The sequence below is a fragment of the Miniopterus schreibersii genome (assembly GCF_964146895.1).
Source record: "Miniopterus schreibersii genome assembly, chromosome: 21".
NCBI classification, from domain to species: Eukaryota; Metazoa; Chordata; class Mammalia; order Chiroptera; family Miniopteridae; genus Miniopterus; species Miniopterus schreibersii.
Genome location: NC_138123.1, coordinates 16,618,224 through 16,643,460, shown reverse-complemented (window position 1 = coordinate 16,643,460; position 25,237 = coordinate 16,618,224). Strand labels below are relative to the sequence as shown.

Sequence of the window (25,237 nt, the reverse complement as noted above, 5' to 3'; positions counted from 1 at the left end):
GCATATCACCTTCCAGATTCTATTTTTATAAGAGGAGCATAGTTGCTAGTGCTCTCTCTTTAAAATAAATAAATAAAAGAGAAAAAGTGTGATTTTCCACAAAGCGAACTTTGTTTAAATGCCAAAGTTTTACTAACAATATCTTCCCAGAGACAACAAAAACACTATATAAGAGAGATGCAGTTTGACTAATGTTTGAGGTGCTGTGGAGGTGACCTCAGGGCTTACTTCCTCCTGTGCCTCACTTAGTTGCATTTTGGTTGGAAAATTGTTTCCCCTGGACTCAATATGTTTAGAACTAAATACTATGCTGAAGTGATAGCGTCCCGCTGAGTAGAAGCAATTTTCTATGTTAGGGTCCTGATGACAAAATTCATACCACACCACAAGTGGCTTCATTAAAACCAGAGGTTATCAAATTAGCAAAGTTAGATGGACGTATCGTTAGAGGGAATGTGGTTTATCCTGAGCTCAACGTTGGCTTATAACAGCCTTCATTTACTTGTTTGTTCTTTAAGCTTTAAAAGCACCGGATACTGCCTTGAACACAGAAAGGAAGGGCTGTGAGTCCCACTACTGCAGCCTGACCAAGGAGAGTGTACGAGCAATGAGGAGACTGCTAACCTCTACCCACGGAAGTGGTTGGTTAGATCACAAAGGTGCCAGAAGGTCGGCTAGTTAGTGGGAAAAGGCAAAGTTAGAGTACAGTTTATCATGGATAGATCATAACAACTCATTACTTGGACTCAGAGATCTCCCAGTGCCAGTACTTCCAAAGTTTATAATTCTGGTTTTTACAAATGGTGTATTAATCCTACCCCAGATCACCTTGAGAACCAGCTACAGTCCAAGGACTGGGTTCAGTCTCCGACTCCCGGCATGTGTCCCTGCTTAGCTGAGGGAAGGACTTCCCTGGAGACTGTCCTAAGAATACACAGTCCCCCATCCTCAGGCATTTGTATTCGTCCAATGCCAGGCCATCTTCTGATAAACTTTATTGTATAAATTCTCAAATAAATTCTCTAGATGGTCTACTTCTGTTCATATAAAAACAAAACCTGATTTTCAAAAAAAAAAAAATCCAGTAAAAATTACTTTCACTGAATTGCTAAGGACCTTTTAATTACATAATGTATTGTCCTCTTTACAAAGATCTTCAGGGAAAAATGCTTCAGAAATTTCAGAAATTTTTGTTTCTCCCAAACAAGAAGACTGTCTTCATTTTACTAATACAGTAAACTATTAAAGGTCTGTGCCTTCAAGTTGGCTCCTGGAAAACTGGGAATCAGTAGTGCGAGCAATCTGCACGCATCAGCAGGACTGGTGCGGGTTTCCGGCTGAGCCTCCCTCCTGGAAGGCTCCACTTCATGTCCCTAAACCCTTTCTTCCCTCGACACGTCTCCCCTTCATCTGACTGCATTGTGTATAATTGTGTAATATTATAAGTCCCAAATTAGGAAAAGGCAGAGATACATATATATGTACAGAAGCTAGACCTTATTTTCTATAAACATTTACTGTGACATTCCTATTCTACAGAAACAAGGGGTTTATTTTCTTCCTCAACACTCCGCCAAAGAACAGAAGAAAACTAAAGAAAATGCATATGCTTCTAGCAGTATTTAAGCATTTAGAAGAATTACGAAATTTCCGTGAAAATGAAAAGAGCTGCTTCTTTCACAGCAAATCAGATCATTTTAAAGGTGATCATGACCCTGAGGCTATCCTGTTCAAGGCTCTCAGCTCACAGTAGAAGGTGAGGTGCGGAGCAATTAAATGTGACCTGCTGCAGGTCCCAAGCCAGCACTGGGGGAGCCGCTCCCGCCCGGGCAGTGCTGTGCTCGCCACCCTGCTGGTGCTCCGTGACCTCCGGATCTTGCCCTCCGTAGGGAAGTGCAGCTGACCGAAGGTAACAATGGCAAATACACCGAGAGCTCGGCAATGCCCTGGCGCCTCACCTGCATTAACTAAGTTAATCATCATCACAATCCTCCAAAGTAGGTACTATAATTAGCCCCATTTTACAGACAGGACAACTGAGGCTTAAGATCACAGTTAGGTGCTGGAGCTGGGATTCAAGAACAGGTGGCCCATCTCCTGCCCTCTTCATGTCTCCCTGCATCCCACTTACTGTATATGCTACGGTCAAGCATAAGCTTCCACTGGGGTTATTTTAAAAACAAAAGCACATTGAAGTCAGATTACTGTGCACGTCAAGTGTGCACAGCTGCATGTTCAAATGTATGCCCGCTATAGAGTTTGCCCTCTGGGTCCACACACAGGCACACACTGCCATCTGGGACACAGGGCTGTGCTTGCTGGGAACTTTCCTCATCCCAGGACCAGCCCCCTTCTCTCCAAGCCTTGGCAACCTGCCTTGCTTCTGAGCAAGAGGGGCCCTAGAAATGACTCAGAGCATCACTGTGGCTATGAGAGTTGGCCGGCGCCACACCACTACTCACTAAGAAGCCCCCACTGATGCACTTGGAGAAACTACAATTCCCCCCCCTCCGCAGGCCGGACCCAAGCGGGCTCTGGCCTCCCAGGGGTTGCGCGGGAAGGCTGGTTAATACCAGCAGGACGCAGGAAGAAACTGACTCCCTGTGACTCCTTGGAGGTAGGGGGTGGGGCGGGCCGCAGATGCAGCGCTCGCCCGCCCTCCCGGGCGCACAGGGTCTGCCGGGGGCAGCCCGCAACCGACGAGCGGCCGTGGCCAGCCCAGGTGCACTGCCTGTGTCTCTCTGTCCTTCCCGGTGTGGGGCACCTCCGCTCACTCACACTCCCTGGGACTGCAAGACCCCAAGCCCAGTGAAGTGTTAGCACATAATCTCTTCACTCTGCTTCCTAGGGAACCTGGGCTACAACATGAGGGCTTTACTTGCAATTAACAATTTCGTTATATAAAAATGCAGCTGGCCGGTGGCAGTGACAGGCATGAGTACTAGAGAACACTGGCCATCACAATTCCTCCCCCTTCCCCACAGAGCTTGCACAGCAGCAATTAAAAATTGTGCATTCTCTTGAGAGGAGAAATAATTTGTTCAGTATTTTATATACATAGCTATGTCTTCAGTGTTTTATATTTAAGAGTTAATTTTTTTGTTAGATTCAGGAAGCCTTCTAATTCAGACTGCTGTGTCCCTAGGAAAGAAAGAAACCCATTCAAAGATCAATTTGTGTAGCTATTAGGGTACATCTTACAGCCACTTTATTCTTGCAGAATGTATTAAAAATAAAGGATTCTATTCAAATTTAGATCATTGGAGAGGCAGATAAAAGGGCTGTTATCCCTGGGTGGAGCTACGGAACGTCAGTCTGTGAGACCGTTTGAACCTAAATCGGCCCTTCCCTACTTAACGGTGCCCGGGGTGGCTGCGAGCCGGGTGCCTCAACAGGAACGATGTCTCACTGTTTCCAAGGCCCGGGGAGACCATGGAGTTAGTCTCCTGTTTTTATCACCGAACGTAAACTCTGCCACAGACAATTTAGTGTTTAAGACACAAGAACTCTCTGTAATCAACAGTGCAGAGTAACAGGACCTCAGGGACTCATCAGAAAACTCAGCGCAAATGAGAAATCGGGCATCTGCCAAAGGATGTGCAACTTGCCCTATGTTCGAGAAAAATGTTCGAGAAAAATGTTCTCGAAGGCAGGTTAATGCTCCATCCCTCCGGCTTCCGCAAGGCCCCACTGTCATTAATTTAGGCCCTTCGGTAAGTAATAAATCTGCCTTATGGCTCCCTAATGTTCCACAGAAACACTTTCACCACATTATTGCTTCATCTCACTGCCTCAGGTCCTAGAGAATGGACAAGAATAACCATCTAGAGAACGGTTCTCTGTATTTTGCAAAATCATAGTTGAAAACGTGGTCCACTCTAGTACCAAAGCTCCTCATGATCTCGGTGGGCAAAACCCAACATGCTCAGAGATATGAAGTTATTTGACTTTAAACATCATCGTTTATTATTTATTATTATTTGCTTTGGTTTATAAAACATTCCAAACTAAATAAAGCATCCAACCGCAGTGATGAACATTCCAGTAACTGCCAAATGTTTCTTCCCAGTCAATTTTAACCTCTTTATAAGATTTAACTGTCTTTTAAAAAAAATTTTTTTAATTGATTTTAGAGAGACAGGAAGGGAGAGGGAGAGAGGTAAAAACATCGATGAGAGGCCTCGATCAGGTGCCTCCTGCACGCCCCTGCTGGGGATCGAGCCCACAACCCTGGCATTCGTCCTGACCGGGAATCGAACCAGGGACCTCTGTTCATGGGTTGACGCTCAACTACTGAGCCACACCGACCAGGCTCACCTGTATTTTTTAGTTTTAATATTGCAGTAGACTCAAATCTAAAAAAGCTTATATATATAATGAACTACATATTCAGTGAATTGTTAGATAGGTAGCTGTAGAAACAGTATTCTAGATGAAGCAGGGGAGTAAACTATCAAGTTCAACTGGGCAAGTTCAACAGGATCATACGAGTAAAATGTACATGTGATTGCGGAAGAAATGGGCCGGCAAACCCTTGGCATTTTGGTCCCCACCCTGTTTTCCACATTTCTTGAGCTTTACTTTATTCCTCACAGAAATTTTCCTTATGATGCCTCATTTTTAAATCTCAAATTATTTTTGTAATTCTAGATCAAAATGTTTTCTCTTAGCAAATGTTACAAGCACTTAGCTCTTCAAGATATTAAGAGGTAGAAATAATCCTCCCTAGACTGAAATGCTGAAATCAGCGTTGAAATTGTGGACTATCATCTCCGGCACCAGCACACTGGAAAAGCAGACTTATTTCCATTGTCCCCAGGAATGCCATTTATCGCATCTGTTTTCATGTGACGAGGCTGCTATAAAACAGTATCAAGAGGCACAGGCCCTGTGAAGACCCTGCCAACAGTTCAGGGCTGGGCTCCTCTATCCCAGCTACCATGTAACGTAAATTTGAAGTGATAAGCTACTGAAACTGCAAGAAGAATAAGCCTGTCAAGGAAGGGATACCGAAGAGACCAACTGCACTGGAGCTAGACACTTCTAGAAGCACTGGAAGGCCTTATGTTACAAAAGAATCTGAAATGTTGGGTCTAACAAAAAGGTAAATGTCACAGAAACCAAAACTCAGACCCAGACAAATACACACACATACACAGTTTACCTTGCTGCGCTGGGATCCTGTGACCTTAGGAAGGGTAAGGACAGAAGCAAAACGGCAATAAACAATCGCTCTAAAGACAGCTGGTAGAGCACAAGAGGTTACACTTTCAGAAAATGCTACTTGCTGCTTACAACCCATTCTAATTTACCTCAGTTTCTTATCAGGAAAGATGGACTTGAGAACAGAATACACATACATTAGAAAAGATCATAGTGCCATAATGGAAATGAGCCTCAGGGCATCTTCCACGGCCAGCGACAGTCACAGGTGATTCTCAATTGCTTGCTTTGTGTTTCTTACACAGGGACTTCGATGCAGCGGAGATGCTCAGTCACTGCTCCCGAGAGGCACTCTGTTCGCCCCCCCGACACCCTCTCGTGGGTGCACTGTGACTAAGGACTCACTGCGGGGTCCGACTGTACTTCCAGACTTCTAGCTCAGAGTCCAGACATGTAAGTCAACAGCAAAATTAAAAAGAATCTAATCTATGCCCTTCCACTTAATTTCTTTTTGAAAATTCTAAAAACAAGCAAATAAAGAAAACAATAAATAAGGCGAGTGGTAGCTAACAAACACCTAGTTTTTCTCATAAAAAGCAAAAGTATGGTCTAAGGAAAGGCGGGAGTAACATTTCCTTTCCTTCTGGCTAGTTAACGTTGAGCAGTATCTCAAATTATGCGGATATTTAAAACCTGAAAGGTTTGAGAAAATAAGCATAAGCTAGAAGGTGGTCCTAGGAGACGGCACTCCTGCCTCATGCAAGCCGACTGCACCGTGTGCGCACCGCCCCATATGTGCAGGAATGAGAGACCGAACAGGGAAGGAGTCACAGGGGGCAAACCTCTGACTTCAATTCCAAAGGAAAATCAAAAAAAGGCTTCAATTAAAACTCAATATCATGTTGCTCTTCAGTGAGTATTTTCCTCATGAGCCTGTTGGAAATTTTAGGTCACGACATTCACCGAGATGAGACAATTTGAAGCCACCTCTGTGGGTCTCAGGAGCACTCATCCTGTACATATGGGCGTCTGATGGCTTAACTATCGTATGGTCCCGGGAGTTAACTGCAGCAACGGCAGGACTCGCACTGCCCACCCGGCTCCCACATGCAGTTCCTCCGCACAGTAAGCCAGGGTAAGCCATGAAGCGAGAAACGTAAGTGTCGGTTATAAGCCATGAGACAGGGCTTCCCCGTGGAGCAAGGCCAATCCAGAAAGACCCCTCTTACTTCAAAACTCTTCACTTCCTCTTCACCGTCGTCTTCCTCATCATGGCAACTCTGGCGCACGGCACCGTGGAAGGGGACAAAAGCCAGGAAGGAAGTTAGCACAGCGCACCGCAGCGTCTGCCCGAGCGTCATCCGCGTTGTTTAAATACACGGATACCTCACGTACAGTAGCCCCAGGTGCCATCGTCAATGACTCGTGACCTAAAAGAGGGCCTTCCTGTGCTCTTACAGAGTCAGAGTGTTCACTGCCCACACGGCACGTCCCATGAGGCATGGCGAGGCCAGCGTCATGCTGCACACACTGCCCACTCGTGACTCAGGCCGAGCGCAAGCTTAGGCAGCGAGCGTCACGTGCCCTCGGAGGTGCCGCCACCGCAATGCCCTGATCCAGGCACTGCACAGGAACTCGCAACAGCTATGAATTCAAATTAATACAGAGCAGTGTCCGTTAATTAAGATAAAACTTCTCATCACTTTTTAAGTTCATTGTTTATTGTATTTTGTCCAAGGGAAAAAAGTGAAAATGTAACTGCTAATACTTCTTTATATGTAAAAAGGAATGACTACTGTATTTTGAGTTGTTTCTCCAGAAATGAGATAGGCGTTGTGCTATCCATGCCCACGTCTGTCTACCCCCACAGCTAAAGTTCTTTTTGGAGGCCGAGCGGTGAGGTTGGCAACAGGCTTCAGGACGCAGAGCGCCTGGCTCCAGCCTCGCTGCGCCCAGTCACTTGCTGTTTAGGCCAGTCACTTGCTGTTTAGACCTCTCTGGTCTGGTGTCCTCACACTTCAGGTGGGAATAAGAAAAGATACCCAAGTCTTGAGCAGATCACATGAATTAATATGTGTCAATTGTTTGCCACTTAAGAGCAAGTGTCTGGAAAATAATAAGCTTTTAATAACTCCCCACCTACTATCACTCTGGTTTGGCATTAGGAGCATTATGTGGCCCAGACCCAGGGCAGGAAGAAAGCTTCTGAAATGACTGACTAAATAAAATGAGGCCACTATGGACCAACATGAGAGTGTGTCATGAGTCCAGAGCTGTGAGTAACCCAACTCTGTGCTCCCACACTTAAAACTAATCAGAGTAAATGAAACCTAATCAGAGTAAATGATGCCTTCCAAAGGTCCCACAATGGTGAAGGAAGACATGAGGGCAACATCTGGAACTGAGTTCAAGTCTCAAGACCCAAGGCACAAACAATCACAGCGAATGCAACATGACTGCTGGTGAGCTTGGAGGCCCTGGGCAGGCCACTGGCAAGCTCAGGCGCCAGGGTGCTGATTGTGAAAATGAAGCCAGCCTCCCAGACACGTCCTGCGAGGCCTGCGGTCAGTCCCAGCACCGCCCCTTAGACACGCGGGAGCACTTCCCAGTCGGAGCTCAGTGCTGAAGGAACTGGTCACATGGACAGAGGGATCTGACCCACATGATGGAGCTGAACTTTGAAAACAGGTTGGTCGTGGGCAATGGTCTGACACTAATCAGAGAAATGACGTCCTGTGCTTAATTAGAAAGCACACCATTGTCGAAATATAGGCATGCCTGATAACACTCAACAGAAATCCATAAATGACATTAGATTGACAGGCAAGCACAAAAGGAAACAAACACGCCGCACCTCCTCCCAGGTGAACTTCTGCTCTCTTCCCCGGAGCATGTGCATCAAAGCCCTCTCCACAGTTCTGCCAGCTGCGCTCACCGAGGGCACACGGCGAGCAGGTAACTGGTTCTCTCCTGCTCAAACCTCAGAATGAGACCCCGCTGGCCACGTCTTCTCCATTAGCTCCTGTGTACCCTCATGCTTAATGTTCTCTCCTGTTCTATCCACCCCTTAAGCGCCTTCTCTCTCCATCCCGTAAGCATCCATGTCCTTAGAGGCTGGGTCCGAGGCCGCCTCTCTTCTCACGCTGGCCCTCTGCAGGGTGACCACCGTGCCCATGGCACCGCCATCTCCCCAGCTGCTTGGGCAGAAGCCTCTCAGGAGCCCTGCCTCCTCGGCCAGGGCCAGCCCCTCAGTCGCCTCCCGCTGTGCGGCGTGCAGGACATAAACACTCGGGACACATCACCCTTCCCCAGGCAAGGACCCCTCAAACCCTAGACTGGGCGCAATGCATTATGTGCTAGGTAACCGGTTTCTCCAGCACTGAGCGCCCTGCACGTTTTGCCGTCATTTGTTTAAACCGTCTTCCCATCAGACAGAAAACCCCAAGACGGTGGGGTGTAGTCTCTCCTCACTCACCATGTCGTCTCCAACACCTTGACGCCCAGTGACTACTTGTTGACTGAATGCATGCGGAAAGTTAGTGAGCTCCCCATGAACCAATGTTAAAGGAGGAAACTGATTTAAATGTGATTACATTTCATTCATTTAAATCAATGATTACCTGTCAAGGAAGTTAGAACTGAGCTTCGCGGAACAAGTGGAAAGTTGGGGTGAATGCACCTCAAGAGTCTAAGGTTTAACAGCATTGTATACATACCGTCTTATCCTTTTTCAGATGAAATGATTTCCCTTTTTAAAATCACACTTTCAAACCAAGACTGACATGTATTTACCTTTGCCATAATATCTGCGTAAGCCATGTATAAATAGTCTTCCTCCAGGTTGCTATGGAAAACAAGAAAAAACATTGTTTTCAAGTAGAAGGCTAGTCATATGCAGAATTACCATCACTTATAAAATAACCTGTATTTTTCAACAAGTGTTACTTTTTAAAATAAAATAAACACAAAACTTAGGCAAAGTAATCATTCAAAAATATTGTAGCATCAGAAAGCAAAGAGCTCAGGCCTCCCGAACTGCAGTCCCACCTCACCTCCCAGGAGAGACCCCTTCTCACAAAATAAAGGGTCTATGGACTTACATACAAAAGCAGTAACTTTCACTCTCTTGAAACTATAAACGCTGAACAGGTAAATTTAAGTGAGGTGGGGGCTTTTCACAGCAGAAGTGATATTTGTCATTTGATGGAAAGACTCCCCAAATTATGATGCTACAAAATCATCATGGTGATTCTTAAAAATTAAGAAAAGTTTAAACATGTTTATATCTTTTTTTCAAGAAGTGTAGAAACCATTAATCGATGAAGAACGGCTTCCATAAAAAAATGACTCACGTGCAGAGTTATGTTAGCAGTTCTAACTTCAGCCATCAGAAAAATTCACTTAGGAGAAATGCCTCATTACCCGACAGTGCCAGGCGGAGCTGCTGTATGCTTAGGGACGGGATGACTGTCGGTGGGGAGACAGCAGGAGAGAGAAGTCCCAGAGAAGGACCGGCCGCAGCGGCAAGAGGGAGAGGGACGCATCATTCTGGCCCCCGCTGAGGCCGAATGGCCGCGCAGGACACTGCGAGGACTGAGGGACTGATAACTAACTGTCCCCGGGGTCCTGCAGACACCGTGAGGGACCTGGCAGAGGAGGCTCCTCCAGGAGGCAGGAAGGTGGGCACCAGGTTTACGGCCTCTGAGCCGTCCCAGCAAGAGCCGTCTCCACAGCGGCCTGTGGGCGCCGGAGCTGAGCACATCTTATCGGCCCTAGAGCGCTTCTTATTAACTCCACAGAGGCTTGCCCTCTGCGGCTGCGGTCAATTCATATGATCAAGACTGTAGGAGCCAAGACCAGTGGAGGGTGCCCTTAAACAGGCCTGGAAGAAACTTCCAGTTGAGATGGCGGCTTCCCCACCCCTCAGGTTTCCTAAGACCTGCGCAACGGCGCCACTATCCGCCAGGACAGCTTGTCACTACTGGTCTCCATTGTTTCTGGTTCTGAAATTTGCTGTGAGCTCTTTTATTTACAAAGGCTATTTGTGATAAAGAGAAAAATCATTTTGAAAGAAGATTCAGAATCAACTACATCAGCTCATTACAAAGTTGCTAAGAGAAACCAGAGCAGACATTACAGCGCGACATTGAAAGTCACGGGCCGCGGGCGCGTGCCAGCCTGGCCCAGCCGCCACGGTCCCTCTCCAACCAGCCAGGTGGCAGACACCAAGGCGCACACACACTGCGCAGCGGCTCTGCGCTCACCCTCCTGGCTCGGGCGAGCCCCCCAGCCATACCATTTCTCCGTTAGGGCCGTTCGGCTGAACAGAAGGATGAGCTGATGCAGAGGATCAACTCTCCTCGTGCCCTCGTCTTCCTCTGGAGGGTCCGCCCCCGGTTTCTACAAGAGTCAAATTTTTAAGTTCACATTTCAATAAAATGGTCGATCAAATCCAGGAGCAACATGCAGGCTAAGAACAACAACTCCAAGTAAAGCCCTCTCTTCTGCTGTGGCCGAGTGTGTGCGCGAGTGTGTGCATGAGTGTGAGTGCATGGGCGTGTGAGTGCACGCGCACGTGTGTGAGCATGTGTGCCTAAGCATGCGTTTGTATGAATGTGTGTGCGAGTGTGCACGTGGTGTGTGAGCATGTGAGGGTGTGCGTGACTGTGTGCATGAGTGTGCATGTGTGCGTGTGTGTGTGAGTTTGCATGTGCATGGGACTGTGTGTGTGCTTGAATGTGTGAGTCTTACGTGAGTGTGTGCATGTGTCTGAGAGCATGTATGCTTAAATGTGTTTGTATATGTGTGTGTGTGAGTACATGTGAGTGTGTCCGTGTGTGTGTGTCAGTTATTTTTTACCATTTTCATTTACTTTTAAGACTTAAAAAATGTTTGTACTAATAGAACTTTCACCATGAGGAAAGTTATTAAGCATTTTTACTGACTGTAAAATTAATTAATCCTGACTTTTTGCTGAATGACAATGAATTTTATATTTTCATTGACTTACCCACTCACACCGGTGTTTTCTCTGTAAATACACAATGTTCTTTCCTGGCTTTAAGGTTTAACGTTGCAGAAACCAGGTAGATTTCTACAATAGATCCAATATTCTATGGCTGTTTTAATTATAGAGACAATTTGAATTCATTAAAATACCTGGGGCCAATTGGGATTAGCTTTCATGAATTGAATTAGTTTATCCATTATATCCCTGATAATTTATGACAAAGAAATAACTTTTAGACAAGAGTGTTTTAACCTGAGAATCTTTAACCTCTAACTAGTCTGCAAAATTCTGTGGGTGAGCACGTTCGCCACTCGTCCTGAGAAGATGGCTTTGGTTAGGTTCTTAAACAGGCCCCGGCCTATGGAGGTGAACGGTGCTCCCGAGCCCTGCCCCCTCCCAGGGCTGAGGACCCCTCGCCTTCGACAGCACGGACCTCACTCAGGCCCTGCCTGTGCCCTGTCTACCATTCTCAGCTCTGCATGTTTTCAAAACCAGCTACTTCAGCCCTGGCCAGTTTGGTTCAGTGGTTGGAGCATCGGCCCAGGGACTGAAGCGTCTCGGGTTCGATTTTGGCCAAGGGCATGTACCTGAGTTTCAGGCTCGGCCAGGTCGGGGCAGGTGTGGGAGGCAACCAATCACTGTCTCTCTCACATGGATGTTTCTCTCCCTCTCCCCCCTTCCACTCTCTCTGAAAAGCAATGAAAAAATATCCTCGGTGAGGATTGAAAACAAACAAGCAAAACCCAGCTACTTCTCATTCACTTTTGCTAACCTTCCACTTATTTTTGGTGAGTAACTTTGGGGTTCAGCTTTCATAGTTTCATTCTGGTCCTGAGGAGCTTTGAGGATAATTTAAAAGAATAACAAAATCCTCCTTCTCAAAGTTTAGTAAGTAAGAAACCTGCATAATTGATCTTGAATTCTGAACTCTCCCCAAGCACTGAGCGCGTTAACCACCGAGAAGGAAGTTTCCTGCGGCCAACACGGGGGGCGAGGCCTCCCCCAGTGCTGCGTGGCCGCCGCTCACACCGTTAGGCCCGGCCCCTCACTTCACCGCCCACTGGAGACATACTGCTAAGTCTTCTATCAGTTTATCCTCAAAGTAGTGCTCTTCTGTTTCAATCCAGGACTTCTCATATCCCTGAAGAAAGAGATTGACGGCCCGATGCCTGAAAGAGAAGCACAATTTCAAGTGCACTGCTGGGTTTTTAATAAATTAAAAAGGCACTAACTAGGTGGTGCTTTATCACGGGATCTGTGCGCTAAATAAACACAAACGTCCCGTGGTGGCTGGGGCCGTCTGCCTGGACAGCGCACGGCTCTGGGATCACGCTGACCTGGTCCCTACCCTGGCTCAGCTGCTCCCAAGTTCATGACACTGGTCAAGTTATCCAAGTTCCCAACTTTCCTTTTTCTGATTCATAACTAGGACAACCTCACACACTTCCGTTTTGTGGGACTTCAATGGGATAAAAAATATAAAGCACTGGGTAGATGCTCATTCAGTGGGAGCTACTATGACATACAGTGGCTCTGGATAGACACACGGTAACTCTCAACAGAGGAATTACTCAGCGTCCAAGCCAACATCAGGCACCAGCTCGCAGGTGACAGAACCCAGTGTATCAGGTGAGCACAGGTGAGCACATCCCAAAGGTTCCACCCTGGAGACTGACGAGAGACAGGTGCCCAGGAAATGAAAGATGACAGCGAGCCCACCGTGAAGGCAGGAGGTGTAGGTAATGTCCCAGAATGAGAACGAGACGTGCGAATGGATCACGTAAGGGAGCCCTCGGGGAGCATCAGAGGTGCTAAGATCAGCCAGCGCCCTGGCAGGATGGGAAGCTGAGCTCAGCCACCAAGAGGGGCTACGGAGGCTGGGACGTGTGGCTGGGGTTACGGAAGGGCCGTGAAGCGGGCAGAGGACATGACCACTGGAAACCACCATGAACTCCCGTACTTGAGAGGCGTGACCAGGGAGCCCAAGCCCACAGGACACCAGAGGCACAGTGTGGCCTCAAGCAGCACCCGCGCTGGCCCTCGCTGCGCCGATTCCGCAGGGGAGGCTCGGCTCCTTCTCACGTGTACCTCAGTGTATTTGCTAGAAGCACCGGTTTGAGAAGCCCTGGAACTGGTATCATTTTGAAAATGGCATGTGAGAGAGTGGACAGCAGGCTCCAACATGAAGAAGCGGCTCAGAATCCGGGCCCCCCAGCGGGCAGGAAGCATAGGCCAGGGCGCCGGGAGGTGGCGCAACGGGCAGGGTGAGGCAACAGGTCAGAGAAAACCACGATGAGGCCTGAGCTCGGCCCCACGGAGCAGTCTGAGCGGGACGATCCACCTGAGGGCACGGTGCCCCGCAGGAGCAGCGCACGGTTTTATGCTGCGACGGGATGGCAAAGAAGCCAGGGCCTCGATGACAGGGAAGGTGACGCTGTTCTGCTTGTGCTTACTCCCTGTCTGTTTCAGTCATTCATTTATTCTCTTAGTGTCAGTGTTCTGGGTGCTGAGGGTATAAAACTGGACAGGACTCTAAAGAATCGCAAATCTGAGTCAGAGACAAGCAGCTGGCACTGTGGGGGGTGCTCCAGGCAGAGGTGGGGACCGAGTAAGGGGAGGAAGAGCTGGACCGGCATGGGGGCGGGGAGGGGCTGGGTCAGAGATGATCCAAAAAAGAGAGGTCGCTGCACCGGGGCCTGTTCCCCAGATGTGTGATGATGTCCTCATGCTACATTTGGAGAAGGGGAGAGAGTCTCTTAGCAGCAAGGGGCCGAAGAGGAACCCCGGGCACCGAGGGACCGGAGGGCACCAGGTCACGCTCTGCCAACAAGCGCGCCTCAGCGCTCTGCACCTCTCAGCCCTTTCAAGAGCCTGAACACGTCTGGGGGCAAATCTTGTCATGGTCCAGAGAGAAAACGACACGGAAGTCAGAGGACACTGGGCCGCTCGCAGCCGAAAGCGGAGACGCAGGGGTTCCAGCCAAGGCCGTGCGACTCCCGCCTCACCTGTGGGCACGGCCTCCACGTAAAAGCCATTTGACAGCTGCCTCACCGACCACAGTCCTCTGAGGACAGCCAACGAGGAAACCGAAGTCGATTACTACACAGAAGAGCAATGAGCCCTCTGGTCTGCTCTGGCACGGCCGTACCCACGCTGAGGTGGGTGCTGGACTCCATCACTAACTAGGGAAGGGCAGCTTTCAGCGTTACGGACACGAACGGGGTTCTGACCTTGGCAGGTTGTAGAGCGGGGCCATTCGGAAGCAGGCCACCACCGCCCGCTTCCGCTGCTTGGACAGCAGCTTGTGCCACACGGCCTTCTTGGACCTCTGCGGGTGCTCCACCTGCGGGCGCACAGCACACGGTAAGCCCCAGGCACGGCACTGACAGCTACGCCTTTCCGCTAAAACCTTTTGCAATTTAAATTCCAAAAGTACCTTAAAATCATGGAACCCATGTCCTCAATTTAAAATAGTTTAAAATGCTACATATTTTTCTTAGCAAAAATAAAAAATAGTTTCCCAATAGTGTGTCTTTTAGAAGTGATGTCATCTCTAAAATCAAAGAGATGTAAAACCACTCCATAAAATATCAGTTTCCATCTTTTTCATAATTTGGTTGTGGTTCTAAAACATATTTTCTGCATCTACAAAAAATTAAGGCATTTTTATTTATGTAGCATTTTAACTACTTTTATCATAAGAGTTACAGTAGTAAACTTACACAGGCAGTTAAAGAAAATGCTAATGGAAAGCCTACTGTTCCTTAATATAACAGGGTGGACACGAGGTGACCTGGCTTCATGGGCACGTTACTAGGAGTAAATAAAAGGATTTAATTTCACGAAACTGTTAAAATATATAACTATTTTGTTAGATAGGGACAAATGGGAATTTCAAAGCTGTAGTAAATGATGCAAGTGAGTTATTTATTTAGCTAATGGTGTTTGGAACTCCAAGAGAAAAAAAGAGATTAATTATAAGTATTAGAGGGAAAAGTCCCAACACATAATTCTAAGTTAATCAGTAATCTCTAGGCAAGTGAACACTGTACTTCCCATACTGTAATATCTCCAACGCATACATGAAGATTTCTAGAAGAAATAAAAATGGTATGTTAGCTGAAAAAAATAAAGCTAAATTTACTATCCTTTACAGTAAACGGTCAAAATATGAATGTGGTGATGCTTGAAGAAACATTAGGGATGTCTGGACTACAGTGGTTTAGAAATTTTAACAAAGCAACTTCTGTAACTTGGCAGTGCTTGGTTTGGGGCCCTTCTCTCTGCAGGATCAATGAACACTCGTGACAACTGCCCCTGAGTGAAACGAAACATTGCTGAGGTGAACACTGCAGGAGACAGAATCAAGGGTAGTGTTGCCCAGCCAGACCCCACACATTTCCACTTAAAATTCCATTTTGAGATCTAAGACTTTACATGGCGCATTTTATGAGAACATGACAGTGGTAAAGTGGCAGGAAAGGTCTCTGCCATCATGAAGCTGCCATTTGGCAGAGCAAGTTATTACACAGAAAAGACTTTAAATAGTGAGTTTTCCTACAAATCAATTAGGGATGGGTAAGACCTGTGATCCACAGGCAGCCGCTGAAGGCCTGGATGTGCTGAAGAGCTTGGCTGGAGTGTGAGCATTGGGAAGTGCGAGGAGGGAGCTCACTCTCAGGAGAAAAGCTACCAGGTGCACAACAGACAGTGAACACTCAGGTCGCTGAAGCCTGAGATAAGTTAAGTCAAGTGCTTCCTGTGCACCCGCCGTGTCTGCACTGAGTTTAGCAACTGAAAGTATTCTTTGCAAACTCAGTTCCCAGTTAACATTAAAACAGAGGGAGGAACGGCATGAATGCTCCACATGGGCATCTCTACGCTTTCCTTCTGTGATCAGTGATGCTTTCTTTTTACGCCTATCCTTAAGATGGGAGGGACACTCGGTCTTAACTAAAATCCGACTCCCTGTCTTTTCCTAGATGATGCCTACTTCTCACGTAACATTTGCGCAGGGATCACCTACTAGAATAAGCTTAGGACCTTTATTTCCTCTTCAGCACATTTTGTGTCCCAGCACAGCTGTCTCGTCAACATCTATCCACGCGTGTGTCACACCCTCCACCAGAGCTTGGGCGACTTGAGTGTTCAGTCCTGCTGCCTTCTGAGTGCGGTGCAGCCACGAGGAGGAGCCTGAACGGTCTGCGCCCTAGAATACGTGATGTCTAGAACGGTTGGTGCCTAGAATAGGCAGTGTCTAGAATGGCTGGTACCCTAGAATGGGGTGGTGCCTAGAATGGTTGGAGCCCTAGAAGAGGGTGGGGCCCTAGAATAAGAAATGTGTCCTCAAGAAATGTTCAGGGAATGAATGGCCACTCAGTGAAATGAATGTTACTGCTTCACAAATGACATCATTCACTATGATTGGATATATTTCTGAAAATATAATATCCTAATATAATACAACAATCAGATTTCAATACGCTTCATTTAACGTATCTAAAATGCATTCAAGTAAATTCAGCTATATGCATGAAAACCAGGAAGAATTAAAACTTATGCTAGAGCCCTGGGTGCGGTGCTCAGTGGTTAGAGCACTGGCGTGGGGACTGCAGGGTCTCGGGTTTGATTCCTGGTCGAGGGCATATATCTGGGTTGCAGGTTTGTTCCTGGACCCGGCCTGGGTGTGTGTGTGAGGCAACCAATCGATGTATCTAACTTCAATGTTTCTCTCTCCCTCCTTCCTCCCTCCCTTTCACACTCTCTTAAAAAAAAAAAAAAAATCAACGGAAAAAATGTCCTCAGGTGAAGATTAACAAAAAACAAAACAGAATAAACCTATGGCAGATGACGATGCCAGAAATGGTCCTCCAGCAGCCATTTAGTTAACATTTTCTTAAATAGGTGCATAATTCCAGAAATACCACTCTGACTTGATACATCACTTCAAATTTCATCACCTCAACTCTTGTCATCTGTTGGTGGGTGATAATTTGTATTTAATGTTTCATGAAAATATTGTGGAAGTAGGGAAATGTTAAATTTCCTCCCTTACATTTTACTCTAGTCCATTACATTGCTCATATCACGGTGCTGCGTGATGCAGAAACCTGGTGTTAGCCACGTGGTGCGAGAGGGCGCAGTGATGAAGCGTAGGGCACGGTGTTATTTAACGGCTGGGACGGGGACAGGAGATCATCAGATAATGTAAAACAGGAACCCAAGCAAAAGGTTTACTAATGTGATGCTAATATGTCCTGCAAAGCATTTAAGTGACAGAATCCTGGATGACAGGGCATTTTACTATTTTACCTGCCACGTCAGGGGGGCGCTGCCGGGCAGGCTAATGACAGATGACACTGTGTTATTCTGCTGAGGGGACCTAGTGAGGGATAGAGACTGTCTCTAGGTCACAAATATCTCACTAAGCCACAGGATCCCTTCTATAAAAATACAAACCACCAACTGATAACGTTTCAGACACGACTGGTTTGGGGATTCTTGAGCCAAGACAAGGAATGGGAAACTCAGACAGTGAGCTTTCTAGTTTAAATTAGTCTAGAACTGAAAAATTATATAAAGCACTCTTCTCAGGTGGTTTTAATATCAATGCCTTGTTCTAAATGTAATATATTGTTGATCTTAGAGAAAATTAACTAAAAAATCTCTCTAATAAAAGTCTTAAGCAAGTGACAAAACATTCAAACATCAAACCAGTGAAAGATAGTATCTCCATGTCATCATAAGCAGTAATAAAAAATGAGAGATGCATATAACATTTGAAATCAGGTGTAACTCCTCAAAGTTTTGGTAGGATGACTTAAAATTAAGTATATAATCTTAATTATCTGTATAATTTTGGAACTATTTTAAATAAAATAAGACGACAAAGGCCTTGATCTCCCCAAATACATTGTCTATATATCGCTACAAAAATGATATGCTTAGAAATTGTATATATTAGATACTAAGGGCTCCTGAGTCGTGTATTTTTTATAATGAACGTGCTGAACACATAATTTTTGGCCCATGGTTAACAGTTTAATACATCTCTTGGTGAAATATTTTTGCACGTGTTGGGCAAATGTGACAGAATCAACACAAAACTGAACCTGCTCAAGATGGAAGAGCACATTGGCTATGTCCAGGACCCTCTGCACGGTCTTCTCAGGGTCAGCGCTGTCCTCAGGTCTGTTTGGTAGGTCTTTGTAAAGAGCCATTTGCCACCGAATAGCAGGATCCTCCAGCTGCAGGACAAGGGAGAAAGTTCAGAACGTGCAAAGTGACCACATGAAGAGGGAGCCGCAGCGCAGGCCTCTGTAGTTACGCCGAGCAGAGCATCTCCCGCACGCAGAGCTGGAGACACGGCGGGCCCCGACCCCCAGGGTGGAGACAAACCTGCACATGTGTCTGCAGTTGCCATGAGGGCGACTGAGCAGAAATACAAGGCACCCTGAGGCTTAACCTAGCCCACTGGTGGTTGGGAGGTTTCCCTACACAGGTGAGGTTTCAACTGGGACTGAAGGAAGAGCCGAGGGCAGTGAGGAAACGGAGAAAGGCAACGTCCTTTCACATCTCTCTCCTCTCCTGGCCGAGCCTGAGAGGTGTTCACAGACGACCTAGGATCACACTGTCTATAAACACAGGGCTCTAGGATTCAGCTCAGTCTCACTGACACAGAAATATCAACGGATATGAATCAGTGGAGGGCTGTGCAGCCACATCCTTATGGCGAAGGAGTCCATGCCTTCCTCCTCCTAATACTGTCCGATTCCGAGTTAAAGATATAACTGAATTCTGGGTGTTCTTAACCAAGATTATTATAAATCAGAACAGACAACATAAGCATCTTTGCAGGGGACAGAGCAGGTTGCTTCCAAGAAATAACCGACTAACTCTGCCACTTACACAGGCAGAGCGAGCCTCTGCTCCCCCAGCGAGCAGACCAGGCCTCGCCCGGCAGGGCCTCGCTGGAAACGCCAGACCTCTGGAGGCACCCACAGCGCTAGGGCTTCCGCCTGGCGGGCTGCAAACGGCTCAGTCCTTCGGGAAAGCGAGGCTCTTTTCCTCCACACACTCTCACCTGCGTGTGGCTCTCCTAGGTTTCCTTGTGCAGACTTACTTGCATCTGGCACAAATAAGTACAATTCTCATTCTCTAACGTACAATTATTCTCCTGTCCGCAGAGGCACTGCTGCTACAGTGCTGAGAGGAGGTGCTCAGGAAGGAGCCAGGAACCTGGGCTTCGCTGCCAGCCAGGCTGGTGTCTCCCGCGTGTGCCAGCCCCCGGCAAGGCCGCACAGAATGAAATGTCAGAAAGGCCCTGGTGCGTCACCTCTCCACAGGCAGGTCTCACTCACGGGAGGTGGAATTGATTGCAGCCCTGTTTCCTTTCCTGCTGGCCTTTCTTCCTGACCCCCAACCCAGACTTGGAAGAATCCGCACAGCGGCCTCTGGACCGCGTGGGAGAACCCCCTCTGCTCACCCAAACACCACCTTCCACTGGGCCGCGTCCTGAAGGCGGCATGAGCCCCTTCTCAAGAGGCACAGGCATGTCCTGTCTCTACTCAGCAGTGCTTGTCCTGGACCACGGTCCTCAAAGCGGGGCCTCGAGTCCCCGGGACCCTGAGGACCTTTCCGGGGACACGACCTCTTCAAACACCCCACATGTGCAGCATAAACTCTTCGCTGGAGGTTCCACTGGAGGCTTTACGAACATTTATAAAATGTTCCAGATCTTCTGCGCTCTGAAAGGAGATGGTGCTCCCCTGGAATTAACCCCCCTGCTGGGCAGGCTCTTACTAAGTACACGACTCAGTCCCAGCCAAGTGCACCTGAGCTTCGCTCTCGGTAACTGATGTGCTGTGAATACGGCAAAGGCTTGTCTCACCTTCATCGTGTCAGAGCCCACAGTGTTCAAAGAAAAAGATGTGATTTGGATCTTTGGAAAGAAACATCTTAATACCCAGAAAGACACATTCCGCTGTAGTCACTACTGTCTGGCATTTGGATACTTTCATAATTAAAACGCCCGGCAGGAGGGACACCAGACTAGGAGCACAGGCTGAGTCAAAATGATACATTGTTGGACTTCTTACATCACATATCAGGTTCTGTAAACAAATGAATAATTTATCCACTAGATTCAAAAAATTCCCAAGTGGCAACCCACGCTTGCTCAAGTACAAAAACCACCTCCAGCAGTTTTTGTTTTCCACCGTTAAAAAGTGGTGTTGCGTGGTTTCCATTTGTGGCTTCTTCTAAATGTACCCTTGCTTTTCTAGGTAATTCAATAGTCCCTCTCTCAACAATTCTTATCTTCTATGTACCAATGACTAATACAGCACAGTATCTGATTTCTGAGCCCTAGATGTAAACTCCCAAATTCTGACAGACCCCTGCCTCCACGTCCTCAAACTCAGGCAGATGAAGGAAATTTCCAACCTTTATTTCAACTGGTGACATATTTTTTTCAAGGTTTGACAATCTCTGATGATCTACTTTAAACACACATTTGTTACATTGAGGGTCCTTACTACAAAAGGACTGATTAAAACAATGTATTTTCAGTACCTTATCTGCTAAAGTAACATTATTTGGAGTTCTAGTCTAAAGAGAGAACCAATGCATAGACACCAAACGCGCTTTAGAAAGCATTCGGCTTACCTTGCCTTGCAAATGGATATTACTGCGGATCATATCTCGGACTTCATCCTCTGTGTCTTTCTGTCAAAAGATAAATGTCACATAGAAGTCTTATGAAATAGCACCCGTTATAAGTCAGTAGAAATCACGCACACTCTTTCACAACAGTGTGTGAATGAGCAGCACCTTTATAGGATCTGAAAGCATGCCACAAATTGGGGGGGTGCTATGTCAGATAATTTCTCACTACTGCTGTGATTTGAAACAAGCCACTTGAACTCCACACACAGTAAGTGCATTAAAACTCGATGGAACTCAGTCTCCAGTTCACAGCAAGTAGGGAGACGCACATTCCCTGGGGTTCAGACAGAAATGAGTCTCTCCCCGAAACGTGCAGAGAGCAATGCAGCACCTACGACATGCCCACCATGCAGAGGCGAGGAGCCCACCGAAGACCACGGATCAGAAAGCAGCTCAACTCCAGACCGCGGGAGCTTCAGAGCATTCAGGACGGGAGGGAAGTGCCTCCGATTTACACAAATACAAAGCAGTAACCCCGTGTATATTTGAGAAAAATTGTATCCTCATAAGCATAGCCATGAAGATGAAAAACAGGCCATAAAGAAATCCTGAGCACCTAAATCTTGATGCTTGCTGATTCCAAAGTCAGCACCGCATCTCACACGTCTGCTCCCAACACCGAGAACCCGCCCGTCAAAAATCTGAATGTGCCTGGCCGGCGTGGCTCAGTGGTTGAGCATCAACCTAGGATCCAGGTGATCAGGGTTCGATTCCTGGTCAGGACACATGCCTGGGTTTCAGGCTCGATCCCCAGTTGGGGGCATGCAGGAGGCAGCCGATCAATGACTCATCATTGATGTTTCTCTCTCTCTCTCCCTCTCCTTTCCTCTCTCTGAAATCAATAAAGATATATTTAAAAAAATATCTGAATGTACTGCTCACCAAACATTTTACATAGGCGTCCATATGAAATTAATTTTTTTCACTACCAGTGACTTCTTTGTATCTTTTCCATGTGGTTCCTGAATGTGCCCTGAGGTGACTAACGTAATTTAGAAATTAAAACAGCCTCCAGGAGGAATAGGCAGTCGTCGTGTCTGAGCCCCAGGCCTGTGCAGGGACCCCTCCCTGAAGCCCGCATGCAGACGGGCACCGAGGGAGCCCCGAGACAGGGCTGCGGGGCTGGCAGCCGAGCAGCGGGTGCTCGCCCCCCTGCTGTGAGGGCCTTACCATGCTCAGCCGGTTCTTGGCCAGGGCGATGAGCTCCTGGTCCCCGGGGGCGCAGATGTTCAGCCCGATGGGCAGCAGCCGCCTCAGCGCGGCCACGATGAGGGAGGTCTGCACGGAGTAGCGGTCTCCCTTACGCCGCATCTTCTTCCTTTCCTGGTCAGAAACGGCCGCCTGCGGGACCAGCACAGGTTTGGGGTCTGCCACCGCTGTTCTCCCAGGACCTGACCTTTCCAACTGGACTGTGGTTTCACCTTCCACATTCTCAGCTGCTCACTATGTTAGAAAATTCCCCTGGAAACACTTTTTCTCTTTTCTTCTAATTTTAAGTCCTATGCTCAGATTCCCAAATCATGACAACTCACTGGTGTGCACACTGTAATTCTAGGGGAGCTATGGCTGTATGGAAACTCCATGGTAAGTTTAGCTACTGTATGTTTTGTAATTTTCAATACTTAAGAAGAAATAAACTTAAGAATAAATGGTGTACTCGTTTTCACAAATGCCTGCTTTGCACACACACAGGGAATCTGTAAAAGTATTACGAAGTGCATTCCCTCCCGTGCGGTCTGCAGACTTGTGGCCCTGGCGTTAACCCCATTCCGGCAGAAATGGAGGTGATGGACTGATCGGCGATACGTAAATATCTGAGATTATCTCTGGTGACCTGTTTACACCTGAGGACAGCAGTGCCTCTCTCGCTTTTGTTGAAGATTATGCTTGAGCCTTAGGGTCACCGCAAATGCCAAAGTCTAACTTCACTATAGTAGGTATTGGTCTTTCCACTAAGAGGGTGTGTTCTAATGTCACAATTAAAACAACTGTCCCACATCCACTTCTCTGTGCATGTCAAATTTCTTTGTAGCAATAAATCAAACATTGAAGATACTTTCATATTTTCATAGAAATGACATATTGTAATAGTTTGTGGCTACTGAGAAAAATACAGAAGAGTATTTAATATGCAAATAATTTGCTTTCCCCAAAAGAAGGCAAAAGATATCACAAGAGGATTGGAAAGCTTTTCCCTTAAGTTGGGAAACAATGGAATCATCTTACAGTAATGGCAGCCTATGGGTTATATTATGATAATTGTATATTACAACATATCATTACATGTACAGTGCATATCGATACACTGTATCAGACCTCTAATAGCTGAACCATAGCGGCGAGAATCATATTCACTCGCCAAAGCGATGACCTTATACATGGGCGCCACTTTTATCTGTACCAACTTCTAAGAGATTATTTCAGTAAATTTAGTAGAAAAAGCACAGTAATCATTTACATTATTAAACTGATTAACCCATAAAATAATGAATCAGTGGTTTTAAGTGAGCTCTTTGCCAAAAGGAAGCATAATCACAGTGATAAAAATAATTACCCAAATGAGGAACCACCATCCCAAATATTAAACAAATGGATACAAATTATGCAAACGTGTTTCTGTCCAATACTGGTAATTTAGTTTTCAGCAAAACAATATTATTCAATACATTAAAGTATTTCATTGGGGTTGGAGTTTTCTTTGATTTTAACTTGTAGAGTTTTTTGGGGGGGTCTGTGGTTGTATAAGCAGAAGGAGTTTATACCTGGTTTGATATTTATAAATAATAAAGTGACCTTATAAGGATAGAATTTAAGTGGACACTAAAGGCAACTATAAACGCTCACTTTTGAGAACAAGAGATAAATTAATTCCTCCTTATGCTGAAACAATAACCTTGCTGTCACGGGAATCTGTGACTGGAGAGAGAAGTCAGGAGCCTCTGAGCACCGCGGGTGTCAGTGTCCGCCTCCTGGGACGGAGACCTGAGACCACAGCAGTCACACCTGCTCGTGCACATCCTGGGAGGGTTTGTTTGTGTGTCTGGTGCCTGATTTCTTCCTGTTTGTATACACAGAACCCAGTACTGTGCCTCACCCACAGGAGCGGTTCAATAATGCGAGAACTGCTGGAACTATTACATCTGCATAACACTGCACGTTCAATCTATTCCCTGAGTGGGAATCAGACGTGACTGCGCAACATCTGGTCAACTGCAGGCATACTCAAGGACAGAAGCATCAGTGACCTCTCTTAAATCAATCTAACTCGGGAGTCCGGGGGATCTGTCTGCCCTGCGACACCTCTGGCACATGGCTGAGGTCTTGGGCTCTGCAGCTCTGTTCTCAGCACTGCATGGGAACATCTCTCTGTGCATTTCAGCTTCAGGAGACCTAGTGCCACCCTCCTGCTGGCACGAGACCGACAGTACAGCCTTGGGGACAGGAGTTACTGATCCCAACTACACCCCGCTGTGGCTGCTTCATGCCATCCCCATCTGAGGTCAGCAGAGGACCTCTGATTAAACTGCTGTGTGGCCAACAGTGACTCTCAGGTCCGTCCAAATGCTGGCACGCAGGACACCATGACTCCCTTAGTACAACAACGCAACAGATTAGTGTGCTTGACCCCACAGTTTGAACTAGAAACGTCATTTCTGGGGAAAAGTTTATATTGCACTAATGTAATATAAAATTTCAAGCACATATGCAGGCAAAACCCAAAAAAATAAAAATAAGGAAGTGAAGCATTATCACTAATTTCCAAATTTTTCATCAATATTATTTACTTTCTATCTTGTCTTGAACTAAAAAGTTTGAGAAAATGTGGGGAGAAAAACATTAAGACTGAGAGGCTCCTATCCATTACTTTGCATTTTTTCCCTGGAAGTAGGAGAAACGTTACTTGGGCGATGCCTGTGGATGCCTCCGTCTAGTTCTCAGTCTAGAGTGTGAATTGTGCTGTGAGAGTCACTGGACTAGGACAGAGAAAGGAGGGCATGGGACTCGTTTGGGACACGCAGACCTCCACTCTCAAGGCCTCAGCTTTGTCCCGAGTTTGACGACCCCCTGGAGTCACTTATCCTTCCAGAGGAAACACTGGCCTCTTGCACCCTCTCTGGAAGTCACTCTTAACTCTGGCCTGAACTGAAAAAGAGAAATTCACCACACTTCCCAGTGCACATACCTGTGACCATGTGCTGTCCACAGGGAAACTCCCGGAGGAGCCCCCCAACTTCTCGGCTTACTGTCTTCCCAGAGGACAGAAGCCCCCCTTCTGTGTGTGTTTCTAGAGCACATCACATGAAGGACATGTGTCTGAGGTGTGCAAAGCTGGCTTAT

At 46.9% G+C, this 25,237-nt stretch overlaps 1 protein-coding gene across 1 annotated transcript in view; it reads right to left on the bottom strand.

Annotated features, from left to right (window-relative positions):
• The window catches only part of RYR2 (ryanodine receptor 2), a 472,766-nt gene that overhangs the window by 68,188 nt on the left and 379,341 nt on the right, over positions 1-25,237 (bottom strand). Inside the window, exons 72-80 of the mRNA XM_081124070.1 lie at positions 22,070-22,240; positions 20,840-20,899; positions 18,286-18,420; positions 15,230-15,265; positions 14,404-14,516; positions 12,246-12,342; positions 10,460-10,563; positions 8,956-9,007; positions 6,393-6,443 (exon numbers count right to left, since the gene is read on the bottom strand). Of these exons, the coding sequence (XP_080980196.1) occupies positions 6,393-6,443; positions 8,956-9,007; positions 10,460-10,563; positions 12,246-12,342; positions 14,404-14,516; positions 15,230-15,265; positions 18,286-18,420; positions 20,840-20,899; positions 22,070-22,240 (819 nt within the window). The remainder of the gene's footprint in view (positions 1-6,392; positions 6,444-8,955; positions 9,008-10,459; positions 10,564-12,245; positions 12,343-14,403; positions 14,517-15,229; positions 15,266-18,285; positions 18,421-20,839; positions 20,900-22,069; positions 22,241-25,237) is intronic.